The sequence below is a fragment of the Mastigoproctus giganteus genome, chromosome 11 (genome assembly GCF_048544385.1).
Source record: "Mastigoproctus giganteus isolate SK-2022 chromosome 11, ASM4854438v1, whole genome shotgun sequence".
In the NCBI taxonomy this organism is placed as follows: Eukaryota; Metazoa; Arthropoda; class Arachnida; order Uropygi; family Thelyphonidae; genus Mastigoproctus; species Mastigoproctus giganteus.
Genome location: NC_143585.1, coordinates 104,648,276 through 104,671,521, shown reverse-complemented (window position 1 = coordinate 104,671,521; position 23,246 = coordinate 104,648,276). Strand labels below are relative to the sequence as shown.

Below are 23,246 nucleotides of genomic sequence, written 5' to 3'. Positions count from 1 at the left end.
TTACATACCAACTAAGAAATATAGTTCAAGGTTTAGGCCTAAGTGGACGTCAGATGAACTAATGAGACATATGGCAGAGAAGAAAAATGCATGGAATACATACAAATTAACACGTGACACAGAAGCCTATGATAGATACAAGTTGATCTGTAACCAAGTTACAAAGGAGGTTAGACAGGCGAAGGCAGATTACGAGAATTCTTTGGCAAGCAATGCAAAGAAAAACAGCAAAGAGTTCTTTACTTATCCAAACTCTAGAAGGAAGGGGATGAATCAGATTGGTCCACTTGATATCGATGGGTAAACTGTTGATGATCCTGCTCAGGTAGCTAACAAACTGAATGAATATTTTGCATCGACGTTCACACATGAGGAGTTATTCAGCGAGGGGAATGCCAGAGGTGTATTCAACTCTGGCAGTAAGCTAGAGAATCTTGTAATAACTGAGAGTAAAGTGGAGGAGAAATTGTTGAAGATAAATACAAGAAAGGCACCTGGGGTGGATGGGATCTATCCAGTTATATTAAAGGAAGTAAGCAAACCCTTAGCCATAATTATGAGAGCTTCCTTGGACTCAGGGGAAGTACCCATGGACTGGAGATGTGCAAATGTGACCCCAATTCACAAAGGCGGATCAAAGGGCGACACAAGTAATTATAGACCTGTTAGTTTAACTTTTTTTCTTGGAAAATTAATGGAGGCACTGGTTAAAGAAGCACTGCAGGATCATCTAGACAAGACTTCAGTTATAGCTCAGATACAGCATGGTTCTGTTAAGGGGAAGTCTTGCCTGACCAATTTGATTGGATACTATGATGCAGTCACAAAAGAACTGGATGCAGGGAATAACTTTGATATTATATACCTGGATCTTAAAAAGGCTTTTGATACTGTTGCACATGGAAGACTGCTGCACAGATTGCAGCAGTGTGGCATTGGAGGCAAATTGCTGCTATGGATAAAGTGGTGGTTGAGGGGAGAAGACAGAGCGTGGTTATCAATGGACACTGCTCATCGTGGACTAATGCTATTAGTGGAGTCCCTCAGGGTTCAGTGTTGGGTCCATTATTGTTTTCTGTATTTATAAATGATATTGATTATGGTATATCAAGCTTAATGTCCAAGTTTGCGGACGATACGAAGGTTGGCAGGGTTGTCAAGGACACTACTGACACTATGCTGCTGCAACAGGATCTGGAAAGGTTGAGCAGATGGGCTGAGAGGTGGCTAATGAAGTTTAACATTAACAAATGTAAAGTACTACATATGGGAAACAGCAACCCCAGAACAACGTATCAACTCTGTGGTACTACACTGACAGTGGTAGAGAATGAAAGGGACCTGGGGGTGGTTGTGCAGGCAGATATGAAGTTTTCTGAGCAGTGCAGACGGGCTGCAAGAGTAGTTCATAGTGAATAGTCAATGATATACAGGAATTTTTCTAGCAGGGATAAGGAGGTGATTATTCCCTTGTATAAGGCAATGGTCAGACCGCACCTACAGTACTGTATACAGGTCTGGAGGCCTCATTTCAAGAAGGATGTAGAGATGCTGGAACGAGTATAGAGAAGGGCAACAAGATTACTGAATGGAACAAAGGGGTGCTCTTACGAAGAAAGGCTTACGTTTTGCAAATTACAGTGTCTGGAGACTAGGCACCGGCGAGGTGATCTGATAGAGGTGTATAAAGCCTTGAATGGTTTGAGCATGCTCAGTGCTGATGGGATACTTCCTCTTGCTCAGAATAATCACCTGATATGGCATAAATTCAAATTGAGGAAAGACAGATGTAGGACAGACGTGAGGAAATTTGCCTTTAGCCAGCGGGTGGTTGGTTGCTGGAATAGACTTCCATCCCTTGTCGTGGAAGTTGATATCCTAAATTTGTTTAAGGCTCAACTGGACAGGTATTTCGAACGAACAGAGGGGTGAAATGGAAGTGGTTATTTTTTATTTATTTATTTATTTTATTTTATTTTTTTTTTTTTTAGCTGATGCTGCATAAGCTTGCTTTCCTGCATCAAATGCCTCTACTAATGCTAATCAGCTTTGATAAGGAGGATGATGTCATCTGCATGGGCCATGCAGTCCACTGGACCTGGATCCATAAGAAGAAATTAATCTAGTATTAAATTCCAGAAGTAGGGCCCAAGAATTGAGCCCTGTGGACGCCCTCTTACAACTGGTCGGAAGGTTTTCTGAAAATTTGTTTGAACAGTTACTGAACGGTGTAAGAGGTAGTTCTGGAGACAGCAGTAGAGGTTGAGTGGTATATTGAGTTGACGTAATCTCCTGACAATGTTGGGCCACCAGATGGAATCGAAAGTACCAGCAAAGTCAGTGGAGATAGCCAGTAGATATTTTTCTGTGGTTGAGTTTGCTGTGTTGAGGAGATTGTTCTTAGCGTCTTCAGTGGAGCATCCTGGCTTAAAGCCATACTGCTTTGGAGAGTAAGTTGGCTGTCTGGTAGTAGGTGGATAATCTGGATTGAAGGAGCCGCATTACCTTTCCCAAGACCGGGAGAAGAGCAATGGGGCGGTAAGATTTGGGTAGAGTAGGATCTTTATCTGGACCTTTTAGGATGAGTCGAAGCACCGCCTGTTTCCAAGAATCAGGGAAAATTCCTTTCGCAAGGCATTTGTTGAACAGTGCTAATAGGTGGTTTGGGAGATGTGTTGCTGCTTTCTTGCTGACCTCAGCCTCAATATTATCATGACCAGGGCATTTATTTATTTTTGTTCTGTCAAGTGCTTTGTTCATTTCCTCAGAGGTGAAAGGAGGTTCTATTTTATTGTTGGAGAAGGCCTGGTTGTCTTGTTTAATTTGCTTTTGTTCATCATTGACTGGACTCTCATCAGTCTGAAGTAGGGCATTCAGAATATTATTCATGGATTCAGCCCATGTATGTGTTGGATTGCCTTCGGGAGTCAGGGTTGCATTTAACATCTCTCCGCTGGGCAGCTTGTTCATAACAATGCGATAAACGACCCCCAAGGATCTGCGTTACCAGCAGTTGTCACAAGGTTCTGCCAAGACACTTTCTTTTTCTGCCTAGTGAGGCTTGTGTAGTCGTTACGATATCTTCTATATACTTCCCGTAGAGCCTGGCCCTCAGCAGGAAGCCAGGAGTGCCTCGCTCTCTGGAAGGCTTTTCGGGCAGTGTGGACTTGGCGTCTTTGGTTTTCTAGTTCTCTGCACCACCAAGGAACTGCTTTTAGATGCTTCTGGCATTTTTTCATAGTTCTCTCACATGGTTGTTAAGAGGGAGAGGTGCTCCTGTGGATCAAGATGGTTTAGTTGGGATGTATCCATTTGTAGCTTTGATTTTATATTGTCCTTGAAGGCATTCCAATCACCTGTTTTGGTGGAGTATCTGATGATATCGTGGTATATGGGAGGAGTACTATCAAGTTGTCTAGATAGATGGAAGGAAATGGCTCTGTGGTCTGAGGTGGTCCAGGCCTCATGAACCATCCATGATGAGAACTTTTGTGCTATGGACCGTGTGGCGAGGGTAACGTCAATGTTGCTTTCCCACAGGGTATTGCTGAAGGTAGAAAGGTGATGTGGTTGGTTAAGGACCTCAAATGGAAAAGATGAAAGGAAATCTTCTAATCGCTGTCCATTCTGGGAAACTACATGGCCATTCACCCGGCTATGCCACATGCGAGATCTACAATTGACATCCATCATTACTAGGATTTTGCTGGAAGGTAAGAGAGTTATGACTGACTGGAGATATTCAATATATGGTGCGATATCAGTTCGTGGTCGGCAGTACAACGAGACTACGTGCAGAGAGCCTTGTTGGCAGATAATGTGTGCACAAACACCAAAGGGGGTGCATAAGGAGTCGATCTTTGTGACTGTAATTGTAGTATTCCTAATAATGATGGCATGGAGTATCTGTGGTTGTCTCAATGATCCTATATGCTCGAGGGTAGCCCTGTACCCGTCCCTTGTGGGTGTAGGGCTCCTGAGCACAGAGGATATCAATTTCTTCTTCATCCATTTTCATTCTAATTTGTTCAACCACATTTCTGGCTCTTTGGGCATTCAGTTGGAGAAACTTGAGGACGTTGGTGGAATGGCGATTATGGTGTACAGCCATAGTCGGTTTTGTTCTGGATGGTTCTCAATACCTTTAATAGATTGGACATTTGACATCCCAGATGGAGTGATTGGGATCCATTTTTGCTGTTTTGCAGTTGGCGCAGTTAGGGGCTCGATTTTTGTTTGGACAATTGTTGTAGGTGTGTCCGCGTTCGGCACAGTGGCCACAGGTGAAGTCTGGTCGGGCACAGACATGAAATGTGTGCCCGAATCGGAGGCATTTAAAGCACTTGATGGTAGGTATGTGCTCCTTGAACCGGCAAGAGCTCTAGCCAATAAATATTCGTTGTTGTTGGGATAATATTTTCCATATCTTCGGGGGGAGTTCGACTACCCAATTGCAACAAGTACCCGATCTGGATTTGGTCGAGTACTTGACTTTAAGTTCACTTTGAATTTCATGTCTAGTGATATGATCAGCAAGGTTCCTGTCATATATTTCCTTAAGGAGGTCATCTTTGGAAATTCCTTTTTCGACATCGAAGATTACAATAGATGGGCCTTTTGGTTTGGGTATCTCAGCGCTAAGACCAAGTTCATTTATCTGTGGGATTTGGATAATGTTTCTGCATCTTTTTTGGAAGCAGTCTCAATGATGATCCCAGAATTACGGATTTTTCTGAGGCTTTTAATTTTTATGGTTTTCATTTGAGGTTTCAAGTTGGTAGTAGCAACCTCCTTGACAGCCTCGCTTGAAATGAAGCAACCTTACTGGGTCGCGCGAAGGATGACTAGGTTTTGTTCTCTATTCTGTCTGGTATTGGGAGGGGCAAATAGCTTATCTGCCATTGGTTGGATCCTCAGCGCATCTGAATAAGACTGGGGGTGCTGTGGCATTTCACTTGGTTCCTGGTTCTTGGTCTGGTGATATTCATTAACCGTGATATTCGGTGCACTGTCCATAAGGTGGCAGCCGATACTGGCTGGTGGTAAGGCAGTGTGATTGGGAGGATGGGCATTAATTTTTGGCCGCTGTACCATAGCAGCATAAGTTGATTCTGAGATAGGAGTAGGAAGAAGTGCTGGCCTAGTCTGGCAGTTTTATTGTGCTGTCAGATCTGGGAGGAAAGAGTTCTGAGTGCTATGGCTGGTCCGAGCTGGACTGCTGAGGGCCTTTGTCAGAGTACAGTATAATTTGTTTCCCTCAGTTGTTCATTGATTGCTCTTAGTTGTTCATTCTGTAGTATTAAGTCATATAACATTTTCTCGAGGGTACCCCAGCAGCCTGTAACTTTTTGGGCAGCTGGCTTGGTTACTCTACTTCCTTCAAAGCGAAGGCAGCATTCCATCATGGACCTGAGGATCATAATTTTCTCCAAGTGAGAGCAATCCTTATCTAGTGAGGACTGCATGGAGTTCAGTTCTTCTTCTAGGTTCTCCCAGAGAGCAGCTGAAGGAGAACAGGTTTTAGTGGATTTCTTTATTTTTTTTTTTTGGGTTTTAGCCGTTTTCGCTCAGCTGGAGTTGTTCATATTGGTGTCCACACTCGCGACCTCCTCATCAACAATAATATTACTATTATTTGGATCCCGTTGCGAAGAAACATCAGCGCCTAACTTAGCTGGTTTGTTGTTGAGCTGTTTAATCAGAGCTGGGTTTGGGCAGGTGTTTTCAAGTAATTCCTCGTTGCTCGAGGTGTGCCATTCTCTGCGTGAAGGGCCCAATAGCACAACTACGGGAGTACTGTTTCCCGTTTGAGATTCAATTTTTGACATATTTTATTTAATTTTATTGTTTATTATTACTATTTTATTTATTATTATTTATTCATTTATTTATTATTATTCATTCATTATTATTATTATTATTATTATTTTTCTTCTTATTATTATTATTTTATTTTATTTATTTATTATTTTTTTTTTTTGAAGTTGTTCAAGACAGCTAGAATTTATAGATAATTAGCAGGAAGCTTCTTAATGCCAACTCGAAAAACGTAGGGTCGCTAAGTGAAACAATATGGTGGCGAACAAAGGAGACTGGCGATAAACATGGTAAAAGGTAAAATAAACTGCTAGGATCTAAAATAAAGACGTTGTATGTGATGTGACCAGTTTAAAAGTTTAGAAGAAGAAGAAGAAAATCTTTATTGTACAGTAAAGATACAGATACAATAATCTGCCCGCCACAGCCAGGAGGCCAGGGGCTTGACAATGATATGGGGTAATATAAAAATATGTACAGTATGAAAATTTGTACAGTATAAAAGATAACATAATTAAAAACGTAGCATTAGCCATTCAATAGATATGAGTATGTACATAGTTGTGAGGCAGACAGTACACCAAGGTATGTACACGTTCATATGTACAAAGCACATATTTAAGCATATTCACACAAGTCAGAATATTTCACAGTGCCAAATTGATGTTCGGTATTGCATTTTCTTGTGAAAGAGTTCGTCGATTTGCCTGCGACGTGCCGTTCTGCGCCTCATAGCAGATAGCAGGTGGAGGTATCGGTATGAGTCGACATCAGGGGCCAAACAAAAGGGGAGCAAGTTCGGCCAACGAGCGCCTGTAATTGCGATCAGAAGCGAATTTCTGGAGGTCAACTCCGATCATTAGCAGGGCTTATACTGTAGGAAGTACTTGTCCAGGTAGGAATCTGTCACTGATCTTCAGCCTGTTCCGTTGTAGCTGAAGAAGAGGGGTGGCTCGTAAGGAAGGAAGTGGAACATGCCACTGGCATATATCCCAGAAGTCAGGGGAGTTGATTTTGCCAGCCAGCATTTTGACTGTGGTCGCAGTTCTCCTCATGCGGATTATTTGAGGACAGCCGCGGGATTTGCAGTTGGTCAGCCATGCTGGTTGTCCTCTGCTGAGGGGGGGGGTCGATGTTTGTGGGTTGCCCACTTCAATATCCAGTATTCATTGGCGAAGATGGGCTTCATGAGAGAAGGTGCTGAGGATGCCCATATTTCAGAGGCATACAGAAAGGTAGGATACAGAACGGTTTCCAGATATCTGATTGTGGTTCTTGCATCTGTATTATGAAGAAGATGTTGACAGGCAATCCAGCGCATTCGGCTGATCTTGCGTAGAACACATTCGATGTGACAATTGAACCTAAGGTTTGGGTCGAAGGTTACACCGAGATCTTTGTGTTTAGTTAACCTTGGAATAGCTGCGCCCTGCAGTGAGAGTTGTATGGATGTGGGACACTTCTTCAGAGAAAAAACCATAATAACGGATTTTTGGGGGTTCAGTTTAAGACCGAAATGGTTGAGATGGCTAGAGAAAGCTGTGATCTTATTAGAGATTTCCGATGTGATCACTCCCCTGTCGGCTGATGGTGGTATTTCCGTTAGGAACTTTATATCATCGGCGTAGGTAATAACATAATCTCTGTTACACACAAACGGAATAAGAAGGGCGGTAAAAAGTAACCCCGATAAAACGCCACCTTGCGGCACACCAGCATTGATGGATCGGGTATAGCAGAGGTTGCGATGAGTGAGGTACACTGTTCTATTCCAGAGGAGCGAGTGCAGAAAAGCAAAAACGTCACCTTTGATCTGAAAGAAATTAGTTAGGAGATTCAGAAGGGCTGAGATGTTGAGGCTATCAAAAGCAGCTTCGATATCGGCATAAACAACCGCCATTTCTGATCTGGCCTCAAATGCTGGTAGATGACCTTCATCAACCGGTGAAATACCCCCACTTTGCTTATTGGAGGCTTGAAGTGGTGAAACCCATGTTTAGTCTCTAGAGCAAAGTTTCCGGCATCCCCCTCCCCCATACTTCTCCGTCAACCCATGCATGGTACTACGTACTATAGGTTTTGATACCTTTCGTGTTTGGGGTTTTCATAAAAAAAAAAAAAAAAATGCATTTAAAATTTCCGTTTGGACTGCCAGAAGGTTGGAGACAGTTGATCTATTAGGGAGAACATAATGGAGTTGTTTTGATGATTGTGGAAGAAGATGGCGTGTTATATGCGGAAGAAGGACTTTTTCCAGTAGCTTTAGAAGCGTGGATGCAGTGGATATCGGTCTATAGTGCTTCGGCTGGCTTGGTAGTTGAACTTTAGCTAGTGGGGCGAGAGCGTATTTGCTCCAGGATGCGGGAAACACTCTCTGAGAGAGGATGGAGTTGAACAAGTAGAGCAGAGGATCAAGGATATATGGACTGAGGCACTTTAGGATGAAATGCAGGACTTTATCGATGCCAGCAGTGCATGACTGACGCAGCGAGTTGATGGCTTGACGGAGCTGCTGTCGATCGATTTGAATGGAAAACAGCTCATCATCTGGACTAGAAATGGGGTCTGGTTGGTAATCATATGGTTTTGTGATGTTGTCTTGGAATCTGGCTACATAGTTGATCCATTCAACTGGATTGAAATTGGAACCTGGTTCAGAGTTACGGGTATATGGCACTTTGCCTTTGGATAAGGTCTTGTCAGTATATTCTTTATTGGCTTGCGATTTCAGTCTGTTAAACAGTGCTCTAGCTTTGGAGTACTGAGTTCGGTCATATGCTGTACCAGACTTTAATAATTTTCAAATAGATATTTACAGTATACCGAGAATAAAATAAAATATAAGTACAAATTCAGTAGCTTTCGGAACACGTGTCCCTTTATCAACTGACAAATTTGAATACATTACAAGCAAAGTGTGGCACGTTACTCATGCGTCATTGTTGTAGCACGGACGTGTGCTGCCTTACGCCAGTGATCATCCATCAATAAAACGGTTGTCTCTAGGATGGGATGTATACGCATGCCTTTCTGGCGATTTAATGCCTTAGGGTTGTTTATTATGTTTAGTGACTCTAGCCATAGGCGGTGGCGAAAGTGTCGCGCGTGGTCCACTATCTCAAAGTCGCGCTTGGGGTCAAGATCGTGGTTGGTAGCCCAAAAATGTTCTGCAAGCGCGGACTGGTCAGTTTCGGCAAGCCGGATTGCTCTGTCGTGTTCCGTGAGGCGATCCTGGAGACGTCTCGATGTCTCACCTACGTAGCAACTGTTACAGGCCCTACAGGTGATACGGTACACTACATTGCTGCGTAAGACAGGTGTGACAGGGGTCTTCACACTGGAGACAAGTGAACGTCGGTTCCTACCTGGTAATTGCACACATTTGATGTTGTAACTTCTCAGGATCTTCGAGATACGTCCTGACACTCCTGGATAGTACGGAATGTAGGCGGATGATATGCCGACTTGCTTCGGAGGTCTTGGGTTGGAAGTAAGTTCTTGTGCCTGTAACAAGCATCTGTTTAGTACATGGGATGGATAACCGCATCTGGTTAGGTCCGCCTTCACACGGGAGATCTCGTTATGTCTAATTGTGTCGGTGCTGGAATGGCTCCAGGCCCTGGAGAACAGGGTGCGGGCAGTGCTATTGAGATGGCTTGGAGCGTGGCCGGACCCGTAGTTGGTGAATTGACCGCACCACATGGGTTTGCGGTATACTGAGGTCTCTAGATGTGGGCCTAGAGCCATCTCAATAGCACTGCCCGCACCCTGTTCTCCAGGGCCTGGAGCCATTCCAGCACCGACACAATTAGACGTAACGAGATCTCCCGTGTGAAGGCGGACCTAACCAGATGCGGTTATCCATCCCATGTACTAAACAGATGCTTGTTACAGGCACAAGAACTTACTTCCAACCCAAGACCTCCGAAGCAAGTCGGCATATCATCCGCCTACATTCCGTACTATCCAGGAGTGTCAGGACGTATCTCGAAGATCCTGAGAAGTTACAACATCAAATGTGTGCAATTACCAGGTAGGAACCTACGTTCACTTGTCTCCAGTGTGAAGACCCCTGTCACACCTGTCTTACGCAGCAATGTAGTGTACCGTATCACCTGTAGGGCCTGTAACAGTTGCTACGTAGGTGAGACATCGAGACGTCTCCAGGATCGCCTCACGGAACACGACAGAGCAATCCGGCTTGCCGAAACTGACCAGTCCGCGCTTGCAGAACATTTTTGGGCTACCAACCACGATCTTGACCCCAAGCGCGACTTTGAGATAGTGGACCACGCGCGACACTTTCGCCACCGCCTATGGCTAGAGTCACTAAACATAATAAACAACCCTAAGGCATTAAATCGCCAGAAAGGCATGCGTATACATCCCATCCTAGAGACAACCGTTTTATTGATGGATGATCACTGGCGTAAGGCAGCACACGTCCGTGCTACAACAATGACGCATGAGTAACGTGCCACACTTTGCTTGTAATGTATTCAAATTTGTCAGTTGATAAAGGGACACGTGTTCCGAAAGCTACTGAATTTGTACTTATATTTTATTTTATACTGGGTATACTGTAAATATCTATTTGAAAATTATTAAACTATGGACCCCAGTACTCCAGGCCCATTTGTCACTGTACCAGACTGTTTCCACTTGAAACTGTAATTTAGCTCCGAAGACCACCAAGCATTTGTTCTAGCGGAGATACTGACCTGTTTAGCTGCTGAGAACATGGTAACAGTGTGCAACCATCTAGTTAATATGTCTAGAGCCAGTTCCGGATCTCCTGATTCGAGAACTTCCCAAGGAATTAATCTTGTTGCATAAAGGCATCTGTTCGGTTGTAGGAAGGTGGGAGAGATGATGATCTTCCTTTTGACGTAGTGGGAGACATTAAAGTTGGGCGTTGGGAGCTGCAATAGGACTACGATGGGTTCATGATCGGATTCAAAGTGAGTTTCGGGTTTAATGTCTACGCTACAGGAACCGGACAATAATATGAGATCCAGGCGATGAAGACCTCTAGTTGGGCCTTCATTTATGATCCTGAGGCCACTAGGTGCAATCTTAGCCATAAGTGACTCATGAAGATGTTGGAGATTTGGTGGTAAGTTAAAATCGCCACAGATGAGGTGGATAGCAGATGTGTGGAGTGATTTTATTAGCCAGGATGCAATATCATTGATTGTCTGAGCATCGGGGGTTGGGGGTATATATATTGCACTGAGATCTAATAAGCAGGAGTTGATCTTGACCGGTACTATCAATGCTTCGAATAGATTGGATTTGCTGGAGACTACATGTACGAACTCAAGTCTACTGGCATTTATGATAACAGCAATGCCCCCACCACAGGTATGAGATCGGGAGGTGAAGAAAGATTTGTAACCAGCAGCTTGGGCGGAGGCAATTGATTCTTGTTGTGGTTCCAGCCAGGTTTCAGACATGCAGATGACATCAGCCATTTGGGACAGGAGTATCTGCTCAAGTATCTCGAGCTTATTCCGAATACTACGAACATTTTGATAAAAAAATCTTGAGTGTAAGGTGACACGAGACCTTCAGGAGTGCTGATTCGAGGACAGGATTTATTTTCTTTGTTGGCTTTTTAGCATGGTTGGTTACAATAGTTGGTATCAGCTGAGGGTGGATTTCATTGCAGCTGTGGTATTGCAGAGATTGAGCAGAGGTTTTGTCATCAGGGTATGTATAGGGCTCATCATCATGTGACCCTGATTCCTGGTTTTGGGGCTTCTGAGAATAGGAATGTCTATCATGGCGTCATGCTTGGAAGTAGTCTTGGTGGGATGGCGCATTAGCCATGGCTAGACGTGGGGTGATATTGGATTTAGGTTCATAGTATGGCCTGAGTAGTGATCCAGATGGCCAGAGAGCAGTCGCTGATATGGAGCTGAAATTCTGTGCATTGCACTGAACTTTGAACAATGTATACAGGGGTGTTTTCTTAAGAAGTGTGACGGACACAGTAAAGTGCAGCTCGTGCATTATGTATGACTCGATATCATCTGGAGTTGTATTTGGGGCCAGTCGGGAAACGAATAGACTTCATCGAAAACGGACAGTTGGTGGATGCATCGCCTGCAGCCTGGAGGTGGCCGAGGTGCCCATTTTAAATGATCGCCTTCTCTTTAGTACATTTGGGGTTCCCATTTTACCCTCTTCAGGGTGGCGAGGCTTACTGCAGTAACTCTGGGCCACAAGTGTAGGAGGAGGTGCAGCTACAACTTTCGCCCAGGATGGTTGTAATGTTAGCAGTGGGGGGCCCCAGTTGTGGATTTCCTAGGAGAACTCTGCTCCCAGTCAGTTTCACAGTTTACAGGTTTCACTGCCTCAGTGACACTATCGCTACGGCGACCACGTGGGTTTCCATAGGGAAGATACAACGATATATTCACTTGCTTGTAAAATGGCCTTCCCACATCAAATAAAATGATAAAATTTTACCTGCAGGTAGAGGAAGCGATGCTGCATCCATTGAAATGGTCGTCACAGTCCAGGGAATTGATAATCCAAAGTAGAATCCGTATTTTATGGGAACACTCTAAACATCGTTGCAACACAGGGGAGGTGGTTTAAGAATTGGCAGTTAATTGATTTCTCCATTACTTTAGAAACAGTAGAAGTAATTGCAATGGGATTATAATTGAATGGGAGCGATCTGTCGCCCTCTTTAGAAACTCGCTGGATATGAGTAAATTTCCAAGCAGAAGGAAAAACACCTTTGGAATAAAAAAATGAAAAAAAGCGGCAGAGAACAGGAGTAAGTTCAAGAGCACATGTTTTGAGAACAAGTGGAGAAATACCATCAGGACCCTGTGCTTTCTTAGCATCAAGATTCGTCAAATCCTTCTGACATCCTTTTGACGGAAGACCACAGGAGGCATTGAATGGAGAATGTTGGGAATGGTGGGAGGTGTTTTACCAAGATCATTAATACGTGAGTTGGAAGAAAAATGGTATGCTAGCAGGTCAGCTTTATCCTTGGCCGAAGTGACAACAAAACCATCTTATTTTGACAGAGGTGGGAGCAGAGATGGGCAAAAGTTGGGGCCAATAGCTTTGGCAAGAGACCAGAATGCTCGGCTGCCATTAAGGTAAGAAGCAAGTTTTCTACTATTATCTAGTTCAAAATCTAGTTTGGACTGATTAATAACTGCTTTACAATTGTTGCCAGCTTTGGTGTAGGCAGAAATTGAAACTGAAGAATTGGAAACAAGTCAATTACATATGCAACATTCTTCTCCTGAACGGCCATAGCACATTTATTGGAAAACCAAGGTTTAGATAAACGACGAGATATTAAAGTGAAGAGTGAGATAAAGGATTCCATTCCTACAAGGTTAATTTCACTGACACGATCTGAGCAAACGTTGATATTAGAAGTTTTGAAACAGTAGTTGGACCAAGGAAAATAAGAAAACAAATCTCGCAGATAGTCCTATTTTGCATTCTTGTAATGCCAAACAACACGAGGTTGGGAACTGCCATGAGATAAAGGTTCCATTGGAGAAGAGACAATCACCAAGTTGTGATCTGAGGTGCCTAAAGGACTCCTCACTTCGACTGTGTGCTTAGAAGGTCTGTTTGTGAGAAAAAGATCAAGCGTTGTCTGTATGGTTAGGATTGTCCGGTATTCTTGTAGGTAAATGAACAATCTGTGCAAGGTCATTAGTAATTGCCAAAGCCACAGCATCTCGACCAGCTGGGTCGGTGTGAATAGAAAACAGAAGCCAGCTGGAGTTGTGAACATTAAAATCACCAAGGAAAATTGCCTCACTGTTGTGAAAGTTAGACTGGAGAAAGTCAAGTTGTAAGGTGAGGAAGTCGAAGAGCTCCAAGTGATTAGTGGAATGGGAGAACGGTAGAGACAACAGATAAATTTGAAACAATGAGGTAGAGAGATTTTATGAAAGAGAAGATCGAAAAGTGGAGATTCCAAATTAACAAGTCTCTGACAGGGAATATCGGAACGAACATATGCACAAGTACCACCTTTGAGATGAAAGGAATCATACAGCAAATAGTTTGGGCAACTGAGATGAACAGTAGTTGAATCAACTGATAAGTGAGATTCTGTCAGAAAAAGTACATGGGGTTTGGCAGACTTCAAGTGGAAATGGACATCGTTGGCATTAGAATTGAGACCACGTATATTTGTGAAATGAACTAGGAAGTGTTTGGGAGGTTTAGATCTTTTCACAGATAAGGTTATTCTTTTAGTTTGACAATTGATGATGTATTCAATAGTAAGAAAAGGGGGGGGGGACATTCTGTATGAAGTAATGAAATTTGCCACCTCTCAGCCCATCTGCTCAACCTTTCTAGATCCTGTTGCAGCAGCATAGTGTCAGTAGTGTCCTTGACAACCCTGCCAACCTTTGTATCATCTGCAAACTTTAGACATTAAGTCTGATATACCTTCATCAGTACCATTGATAAATATTGAAACAACAATGGACCCAGCACTGAACCACGGGGGACTCCACTAATAACATTGAACCTTGAAGAGCAGTGCCCATTGATAACCACTCTGTCTTCTTCCACTTAATCATTCCTTTATCTATGGTAGTAACTTTACCCTTAATGCCACATTGCTCCAACTTGTACAGCAGTCTTTATGTGCAATATCAAAATCTTTCCTGAATGTGCAACTAATGACAAGGTATTTCTGAAATGTGTGATAATTGGAGATGATATGGGTTTATATGATGTTATTCTGAAACCAAACAGCAGCCATCCCAGTTGAAGACTTCTTCTCTTCCCCCCCTCCCCAACTAGCCTCCCAAAAAACAACATGGCAAGTGCAGGAAAATAAAGGCCTTTTGACTGTGAGGGCATTATCCATCACAAATATACTACAGAGGGACAAACAATTAATTTAAATTTCTACAATAAAGTTCTGAAATGCTTTTGTGATGCTTTTCTGAGATTGTTTGATGAAAAAGGCTGGAAAAGTGTAACTACAAAGACTGGTTGCTTCATCATGATAATGATATGCTGTCACATTTGTCACTACTTGTACAGAATTTTTTGGCTAAATATGGAATTGTTCAAATCCAAAAATCCCAGTATTCACCAGATATGGCTTCATGTGACTTTTTTTTTTTTTTTTTTTGTTTCCTCAACTGAAAATAACATTGAAAGGACACTGATTTGATGGCATCAAAGCAATAAAGAACCCCAGGGGCTCACATCTGGTGAGTATGGGCTTGGCACACCCAGGGTCCTCAGCTGGGTATCATCATTCTTCTCTCTCTTGGTGATTTCCTTCTACTTCTCTCTCTCTCTCACTCACACACACACACACACACACACACACACACACACACACACACACACACACACACACACACACACACACACACACACACACACACACACAGGGTAACTCAGAAATTTTTTTTTGGCTGGTGCAGCATCAGCCTCAGGCTTCCTTGCACCATATGGCTAATAATAATAATAATAATAATAGCCCAGATTTCAGCAATTTCAAAATCAGCTTTCCAGAAGTGCCTCCAATAAAGCATCTTAGTGTCAAATGGCACCACAGGTTTCCCCCATCTCCAGGTGCCTCCTGTAGTGAGAAAATCAGGACACTGTTTTTAGTATTAGTAATGGCCGTATGGTGTAAGGAAGCCTAAGGCTTATGCTGCACCAGCCCAAAAAAAAAAAAAAAAGAAAGAAAAAAGTGTACTTAATTTTATTGATAATAAAATTAAGTAAATAAATAATAAAAGAAAAGGAAATAGACAATTTGTGCATTTCCCTCCTCCTCTAGGTAATTATCAGCTAACCTTTGAATTTCCCCAAAACTGTCAGCCTCAACGACATAGCTTATTCCAGTAATTTATAACTCTATGGCTAAAATAAAAATTCCTGCAAAGTAGTCTAAACTCCTCCCCCCTTATCTTGAATTTATGGCCCCTAGTTCTAGAATCATTTATAACCATGAAAATTTGGTCCTTTCATTTTATTTTTGCCACTCAGAGCCTCAAACACATCAATCAAGTTTTCTCTAAGGTGCCTTAGTTTCCAAGCTGTGCAACCCACATATTCTAAGTCTTTCCTCATATGGACACCCTTTTGCCGATCTCACCAGGCAAGTGCCCATCTTTGGACCCTTTCAAAAGAGACTAAGTTTTTAAGGGGATTAAGTTATTTAGCCAGGAAGTATACTTATTGTTACTCTATCGTAGTAGTCTGGATACTTTTCAAGCAGACCTCATACATCAGAGTTATCCACTACAGCCACAGGACCCTCAGTCATATCAGGTGGTGTCTGTGAACTAGCAATCACCTTTTCTGAGAATTCATGTTTTGAGGAAATTCCAGGATGTATTTGTCAAAATTAACTATTCTAAGCATTTAAATTTTTCCTCTTTCCCTTGCCTCTACTACTAAAATCATCTGTTATTGAAAACAATTTAAGTATATTTTCTTAATAAAACATTCGCAGTTGTTCTGAATTCTTTTCCTTAATAATAATAAATAATAATAGAATTTTTTAAATGTAGGTTATTTATGCTTTAAATACTAAAGTAGATGATCAGGAGGCCTTCATTCAGAGAAATAAAGAAGAATATGAAGAACATGTGCAACGGCTTTTAGCAGAAACCAGATACAAAATAAATATTCTAAAGTCAAAAGTTAGTATCCATAATATTTAAGATTTGTGAAAATGATATTTGGTAATGTGGATCTTGTATGAAGAATTCATGTAATAATTACATCACAAATATAATTCTCAAGGACTCATTAAATAAAAATGCTAACTGGATTTTGGTATTAAAATTAATGCCAGGATGCAGTGTTATTGATTGATCTGAATATTGACATCTAGAATGATGAGGGATTATACAGAAATAAGATTTTATCTTTAATTTTGTAGTTTAATAATTTTTAATATATATATGATCAGACTACAAGGTATTATCCAGGCTCTTTACAGTAATCCTCTTTTTAATATTATAACAACCTATGTGGTAAGTCCTGGCTGATTTCTCATAAACCTAGTGCTATTTTGAATTCATTATAATGACCTTAAAAGACAAACAAATCCTCTATAACAATCCAAAAATTTCCACTCTTATTTTTTACTTGTTTTATTTCAATATGTGCATCTTAAAATGAAAGAATGGAATGCCGATTTACTGAAGCTAATGATGAGTTGCAGACTGACTGTGAGAAATTGCTCGTTGGCAATTCTCATGCTTCCTGTAGTAATGAAATCATTAATTTTGACTAGAAGTTCATTTCATTATACAGTATGTGTGTACTGTATGCTTACCGATATATATGCTTATTGATATGCCAATCACAGACAAAATTAAGATTTTATGAGCTGTAGGGAATAGAAGTGCACTGCTCACATTCTGAAAGATCAAAAAAAAATTGAAAGCCAAGAGAAATCTGCTGCACTGGTTAGGAAAGGTGACATATCCGAATCTTGTAAAGGCTAAGGGTACTCTTGGTGGCCATTGATGAGAGGTGCAAAAAACATTCTCACAAGTGGAAATTTTTTAAAAACTAAGGCTGAATCATTTGTGCTTCAGACTTTGTTCCAAGTTTTAGCATTGACACCAGGTTTAGTGTTGACAGATGTACTTTCCGATGTACTAAAAATGGATGGAGAATTATTTAAAAAATCTTTTGTTGGCATGTGAACCAGATGGCATCCTCAATTTTGATGAAATTGAACTATTTTTTTTAAAATTTATCCTGGATAAAATGCTTACATTTAAAAGTGAGAAATGTGGTGAGAGGAAAAATTTATAAGACAATCTGATTTTCTGGCCCACCCTATTTCTCTGTATAGCTGTTTGGTATACTCATCATAGTCATTAGGCCTATAACACACCTCTGCTCTCCATTTTGTTTTCCCAGTGCTTATGTCATACCAAACTGACTCAACACTGCACTGATCACCCATGTCGACTGGATGCAAGACCTTACATTTAATATGCTTCTTAACAGAGAGCATAACCCCACTACCCTACTGTCCTGTCTGTTCTTCCTGTATACATAGTATTCCCCATATTCAAATTCAGCATTGCTTATATATGAGTGACACCATGTCTCCACTATCCTTACAGAGGCGCCTCCGTAGCCAGGTGGGAAGGAGCAGCAGTGCGTAGCACATGCTTCTTGATTAGACCGGGGTTCGAGCCCGTCACCACCAAATACGGAGGATGCGAAAAGGTCAGGGAATGACCACCACATATTCCCGGAGCAATATGGCCTTAGTTGCTAATGCTCCTAAAAACCAAATAACAAACTTTCATCTCTGCCTGCAGCTCTAGTTAATTTATTAGTCTGTATATGTCCCTAAACTTACAGTTTTCTGATGCACTTAACACTGCCTCAATAATATCCTTGTACCCGCCCCCTTCTATTTAAGTGTATTTGATTCCCGAAAAACAGTCTCTTCTGTTTTTCGGGGATCAAATTCTTTTATGTACCCAGGTGTCTAGTGCTTTGACTAACTTGCCTTACTGCCAGAAAGTAGCTATTGGTTGCACTGCTTTTACCTCACCACTTTCTGCTGGAGTTGTTGGGAATTTACTAAGAGAGAATTCAAAACTTTGTTGGCTTTGAATTCTCTCTCTCTCTCTCTCTCTCTCTCTCTCATAGTAAGGCAGTCGGCACAAAAATGAGAGGGGTATATGATGTATCACACCGGTACCAAGGAATATGTTTACCAAAAATGGTTATTAACCACTGGTGTAAGGCCTTTTCCTTGTAATACAGTATTCAACCTCTGACAAACCTTTTCAACCAATTTGTGATACATGCCATTAATATTTCTCTGTTCCTCCAGAGAACAGTTTATAATTAGGCAAGTAATGTTGGGCTCCAGTATCACTTGCCAGATTGAGAAAATCCATCAGTATCATATTTTCCCTAGCCAACCCATCATGAGCTTTCTGACAGGGTAATTGTGCTGTTGAAAAATGTAAGGTACTGTGTCATAAAATTATATCAGAGTTGGAATTAAGGATATTAGAATATTTCTGCACCTGCAAAGAACCATCCGCAAACCATTAGTCTAATACCACAGAGTGAGACTAGAGGTTTCTTTGCCCATGGAAAAATTTCAAAGCTATCACCCTTACCAATATAATAGGAAAAACAAATTCTACAGTAACTGTTTATTTATTATAATACATGGATCATTGTATTAAACATTCCATGAAAACACAACCCATCAGACTCCTGCCACTGTACTGTGGAATTAGCATTAGTAGAGGTATATGATGCAAGAAAGCAAGCTTATATAGCAACAGCCAAAAAAAAAAAAAAAAAACCTTTCCCGTTTCACTCATCCATTCACTCCAAAATTTTTTCTAGTTCAGCCTTGAATTTGCTTAAGCTGTCAACTTTCACAATGACAGATGGAAGTTTGTGACAGCAATCAACCACTGCTGGCTAAAGGCAAATTTCCACACATCTATTCTACAACTGTCTTTCCTCAATTTGAATTTATGCTCCCTCAATTGTGGAATCTCAGAAGGAGGAAAATCCCATCAGCATTGTGCTTGCTCAAACCTTTCAAGGCCTTATACACCTCAATCAGATCACCTTGCAGGTGCCTAGTCTCCAGACACTGCAATTTGCAGAACTTAAGCCTTTCTTGGTAACAGTTTAATACTTGTACTAACAATGTTAGTACAAGTATTAAAATTTCATACTGATTCTATATATGCCTATAATAATGAAAAGACACCCTCATTTCTCAATAGAAGCCAAGTTGTCAGCATTCACAGGAATTAGGAGATTCCAGTTATCTAAATTTACAAGTCATTGGAGTGTTGCATCAACCTAGGAAAAAATCAATGGATAAAATTATATCATCATGTATAAAAGTAGTAAATATAAAGTTTTCAGTGGCACATATAAAGTTTTTGTGAAAACTTTATATGTGCCAGTGAAAACTATACTATAACTAAGAAAAAATATATATAGAACAGTAAAATTTAATGTTATTTTATGCAGTAATCTTATTGGTTTGCACTTATATAATTATATAATCTTATTTTAATATTATTTTGTGCAGTACCATTCAGTGGTTACAAAAAGTGCATATCAAATTAACATCGCTTTATTTGCTGCATGCCATTTAAAAAATTGACCGTACATCATACTGAATGAACCTTTCTTCACACAGAAAGGTGCATTCAGTATAATGTATTATTCGTGTTCTGCAATACATAATAAGTAAATGTTTTATAATAGAAGGAAATAAAGTATGTTATCATAATATTCGCATGATGTCTTAGCAATGAGTTACATTTTTCCTAATTTTTTCTAATAGTAATTCTCCCACAAAGAAATTTACTACAGTGAATTACTCATATTTTAATATATAAATGTGCTGGTTACTAGAAATTTTCAATTATCTGAGTGCCTGATAACAAAGTTTTTACCATATTCTCATCATCAAAAAGTGCCTGTCCAAATCCTCATTAATGCTACCTTGTCCACACTCTCACAGACAACTTATTCCAGTTTTTGTGTTCTTCCACAAACTTATTTTGAAAAAAAAATAAGACTGTGGAAGAACAAAAAAAAACCAGGCTTTGTTAATGAAATTACAATGATAAGGAAAGAAGAAGTAGGTAATGGCTCTGAATAATGATCCATATTCAATTTCTATAGATGTCGTGACCTTTTCTAATAAACAAAAGCATCAAATAGAAAGCAGTTCTCTTAGCATTGTAAGGTTGCTATTAGGTGTAGCACTGGACATCTGCTGAAAAACCTGAGAGTATGTGAGATTGCTTCCAAAACATGTCTGTCACTTAGTATTGATAATGTGCATATTATAAGACTCATACTGTTGGTGAGTCTTATATCGATGTTGCAGCTGCTTTGAACCTGTGTTGAAATTTGTGCAGAATTGGTGGGTTTGTGATTCTTGGTGCAGCAGTGTAACTTGAGCGAGACTGGAGATGGAGACTTCTCCTCTAATAATTGAGAATTTAAATATACTGTTTACTGATAAAAATTGAGAATTTTTATCATAATTCTAAATGAGTTTGAGAGAGTCTTTCAAAGGAGCATTGCTGATTAGATGATAGTGCACTCATCTCCTTGCAACAGAGAGGTAACTTCATGTATTCAATATCTACCCTTGTTCAAAAAATAAGTGGTGCTTTCTTAGTAGTAGTGTGCACTGTATATTATATTAAAATAATCTGAAAACCGTGTTTGTATTTTTTAATTGTCTCTTATTTTTCTACCTTTTTTATAGGTAGATCAGAAGAATGATTTGCAACAACAGCTTGCTACTCTAGAATTCCAACTGTCAGAAGAAAAAAAGCTGAGGGAAGAAAAAGAAGAGGAAATACGTGTGTTGAAGATTTTGAAGGATGCTGCTGATAATAGTAATTTTAAAGAACATTATCATAATTTAAGATGCACATCCAAAGTTCATGGAGAAAATGATATAATATGCATATGTGATAGACTGTATGATGACAAGCAACTTAAAGCCTCTGATTTTGATAAGTGCATAAATAATCTTTTAACAAAGATTCCAGATAGTTCTGTGACTTTTATTAGCAACAGATTAATTGAAATGGAGAAATATCAGGAAAATATTAAAGCTGTTCTGGAAGAATGTGAAAAGTTAAGAGAGAAAAAGGTTCGGCAAGAACATGACACACATTTCAAAGATATACAAAATAAATATGAACAAGTTCTCTCGAAGTTACAGACTTTTGGTTTCCCTTCTTTTACTACAAATGGTGATAACACTAGAAAAGCTAATAAAGTGGAAAAACAGGAAATACATTTTAGAAAAAGAATTGGTGAGCTTCTTCAGCATTTAGCAGGAAGTGAAGAGCGTGCCGAAAGGTAAGTTTCGAAACCTGTTATCCCAACAGTTGTTTGGGATAACAAGTTTCATTTAGTTGGGACAAATCATATAAATCACATGAATTACTTAAATCATATAAATGTTTTTTTTTTTTTTTTTAACTTGCAAATAAAAGTATATCTCCTTCACATAATATATTATGGTAATTATTTCAGAGGTATGATCACAACTCTTAGTTCAGTAATCTTTATTATTTAGGGTAAATGTGAGAAAAAAAATAGTTGAAATTTCATTGGCTGCTCCAATGTCTCTATGTTTCTAAACATAGAAAAAAAAAAAAAAAAAAAAACCTTTGCTGTTGTGCTAAGAATCCCCGGGTGGCAAAAACTTTCATTAGGAAAAATAGGAACATGGAAAGTTAGAACCTTATATGAAGCTGGGAAACTGGTAAATGTGGCTAGGTCTGTGACTGGACTGACAGATCAGCTGAGAATCTTTTTTTTTCATCTCTCCCAAGACAAGTACAGCATAGTGATCGCCAATCTACAATTGGAGACGGCATCAAAAGAAGAAGAAGAAGTTGTACTTTTAAAGTAGGTTTTATATACTGGAATGTAAATGTATGGAAAAAGAATCAGTTAAAAAAAGTGGCACTGTTTCTCTTTTTTTTCCTTATTTATTCCTTTCAGGCTTGAAACCAAGTCATACCCATCTATATATTGAAGAGCATTCCTTGATGCAGTGTGCTGCATCAAGGAATGCTCTTCTTCAAGGAATGCAACAATAACTGTTGCAGTGTGCTAGTGACTTTTGCTCTAGAAAGGGATGCACTTAGTGTCTATACACTAAATACATCCCCACAAACAATGTACACTAAGTACACTATTATGTATTCTCAAGATGAGATTGAAAGCCTGTAAAATATTTAACTTCTCCATAGGACTTTAAAAATTTATTCCAGAGTGGAAAAAGCCTTTAGAAGTATATCCCCTGTCAGAGCTGGATATAAAGTAGGATTGGATTGGATTTTAGATTTTACTGGTGCATTAGCAGCAGTGGCTATTATGCGCCAAGACAAAGGTTAAAAATAGATTCCAATAATTTTAAGAGAGGTTACTTGGTCAAAATATTAGGTATAAGTTTAAAAGACAGTATATATTCTAAAAATATAAAGTTTTATATACATGTATATAAATTAGTAAGTTGTAAAAAGAGTTGACACCTTGTCATTGTTGGATAAAATCTGACTGAGTGTATAAGGCTCAGTCAGATGGTTAAAAGCGGTAAAACGCATATTATTAAAATCTGGACACTCGATTAAAATATGTTTCATCAGCTCTCAGCAAGAACGAATGTGTCAGTGGCTGTGAAAGGGATGTACTTAGTGTTCCATGCTGGTCCAGCTAGAACAACTTCCTCTTTATGATTTCTGTGCAGACTAAACTGCCACAGTTCAATTACAGGCTTTATCTGATGTAATTTATTTGTAGTCTGTCTACTCCATGAATCCTGCCATTGGGACTGTATTTTTTTGGTGTATTATTTTCCTGTAGCTTGTATAGGGGACTGACAGGCAACAATT

At 40.1% G+C, this 23,246-nt stretch overlaps 1 protein-coding gene across 1 annotated transcript in view; it reads left to right on the top strand.

Moving 5' to 3' along the window:
- The window catches only part of LOC150078320 (uncharacterized), a 296,643-nt gene that overhangs the window by 88,005 nt on the left and 185,392 nt on the right, over positions 1–23,246 (top strand). Inside the window, exons 2-3 of the mRNA XM_090384528.1 lie at positions 16,362–16,493; positions 21,098–21,702. Coding sequence (XP_090240654.1) covers positions 16,362–16,493; positions 21,098–21,702 — 737 coding nt within the window. The remainder of the gene's footprint in view (positions 1–16,361; positions 16,494–21,097; positions 21,703–23,246) is intronic.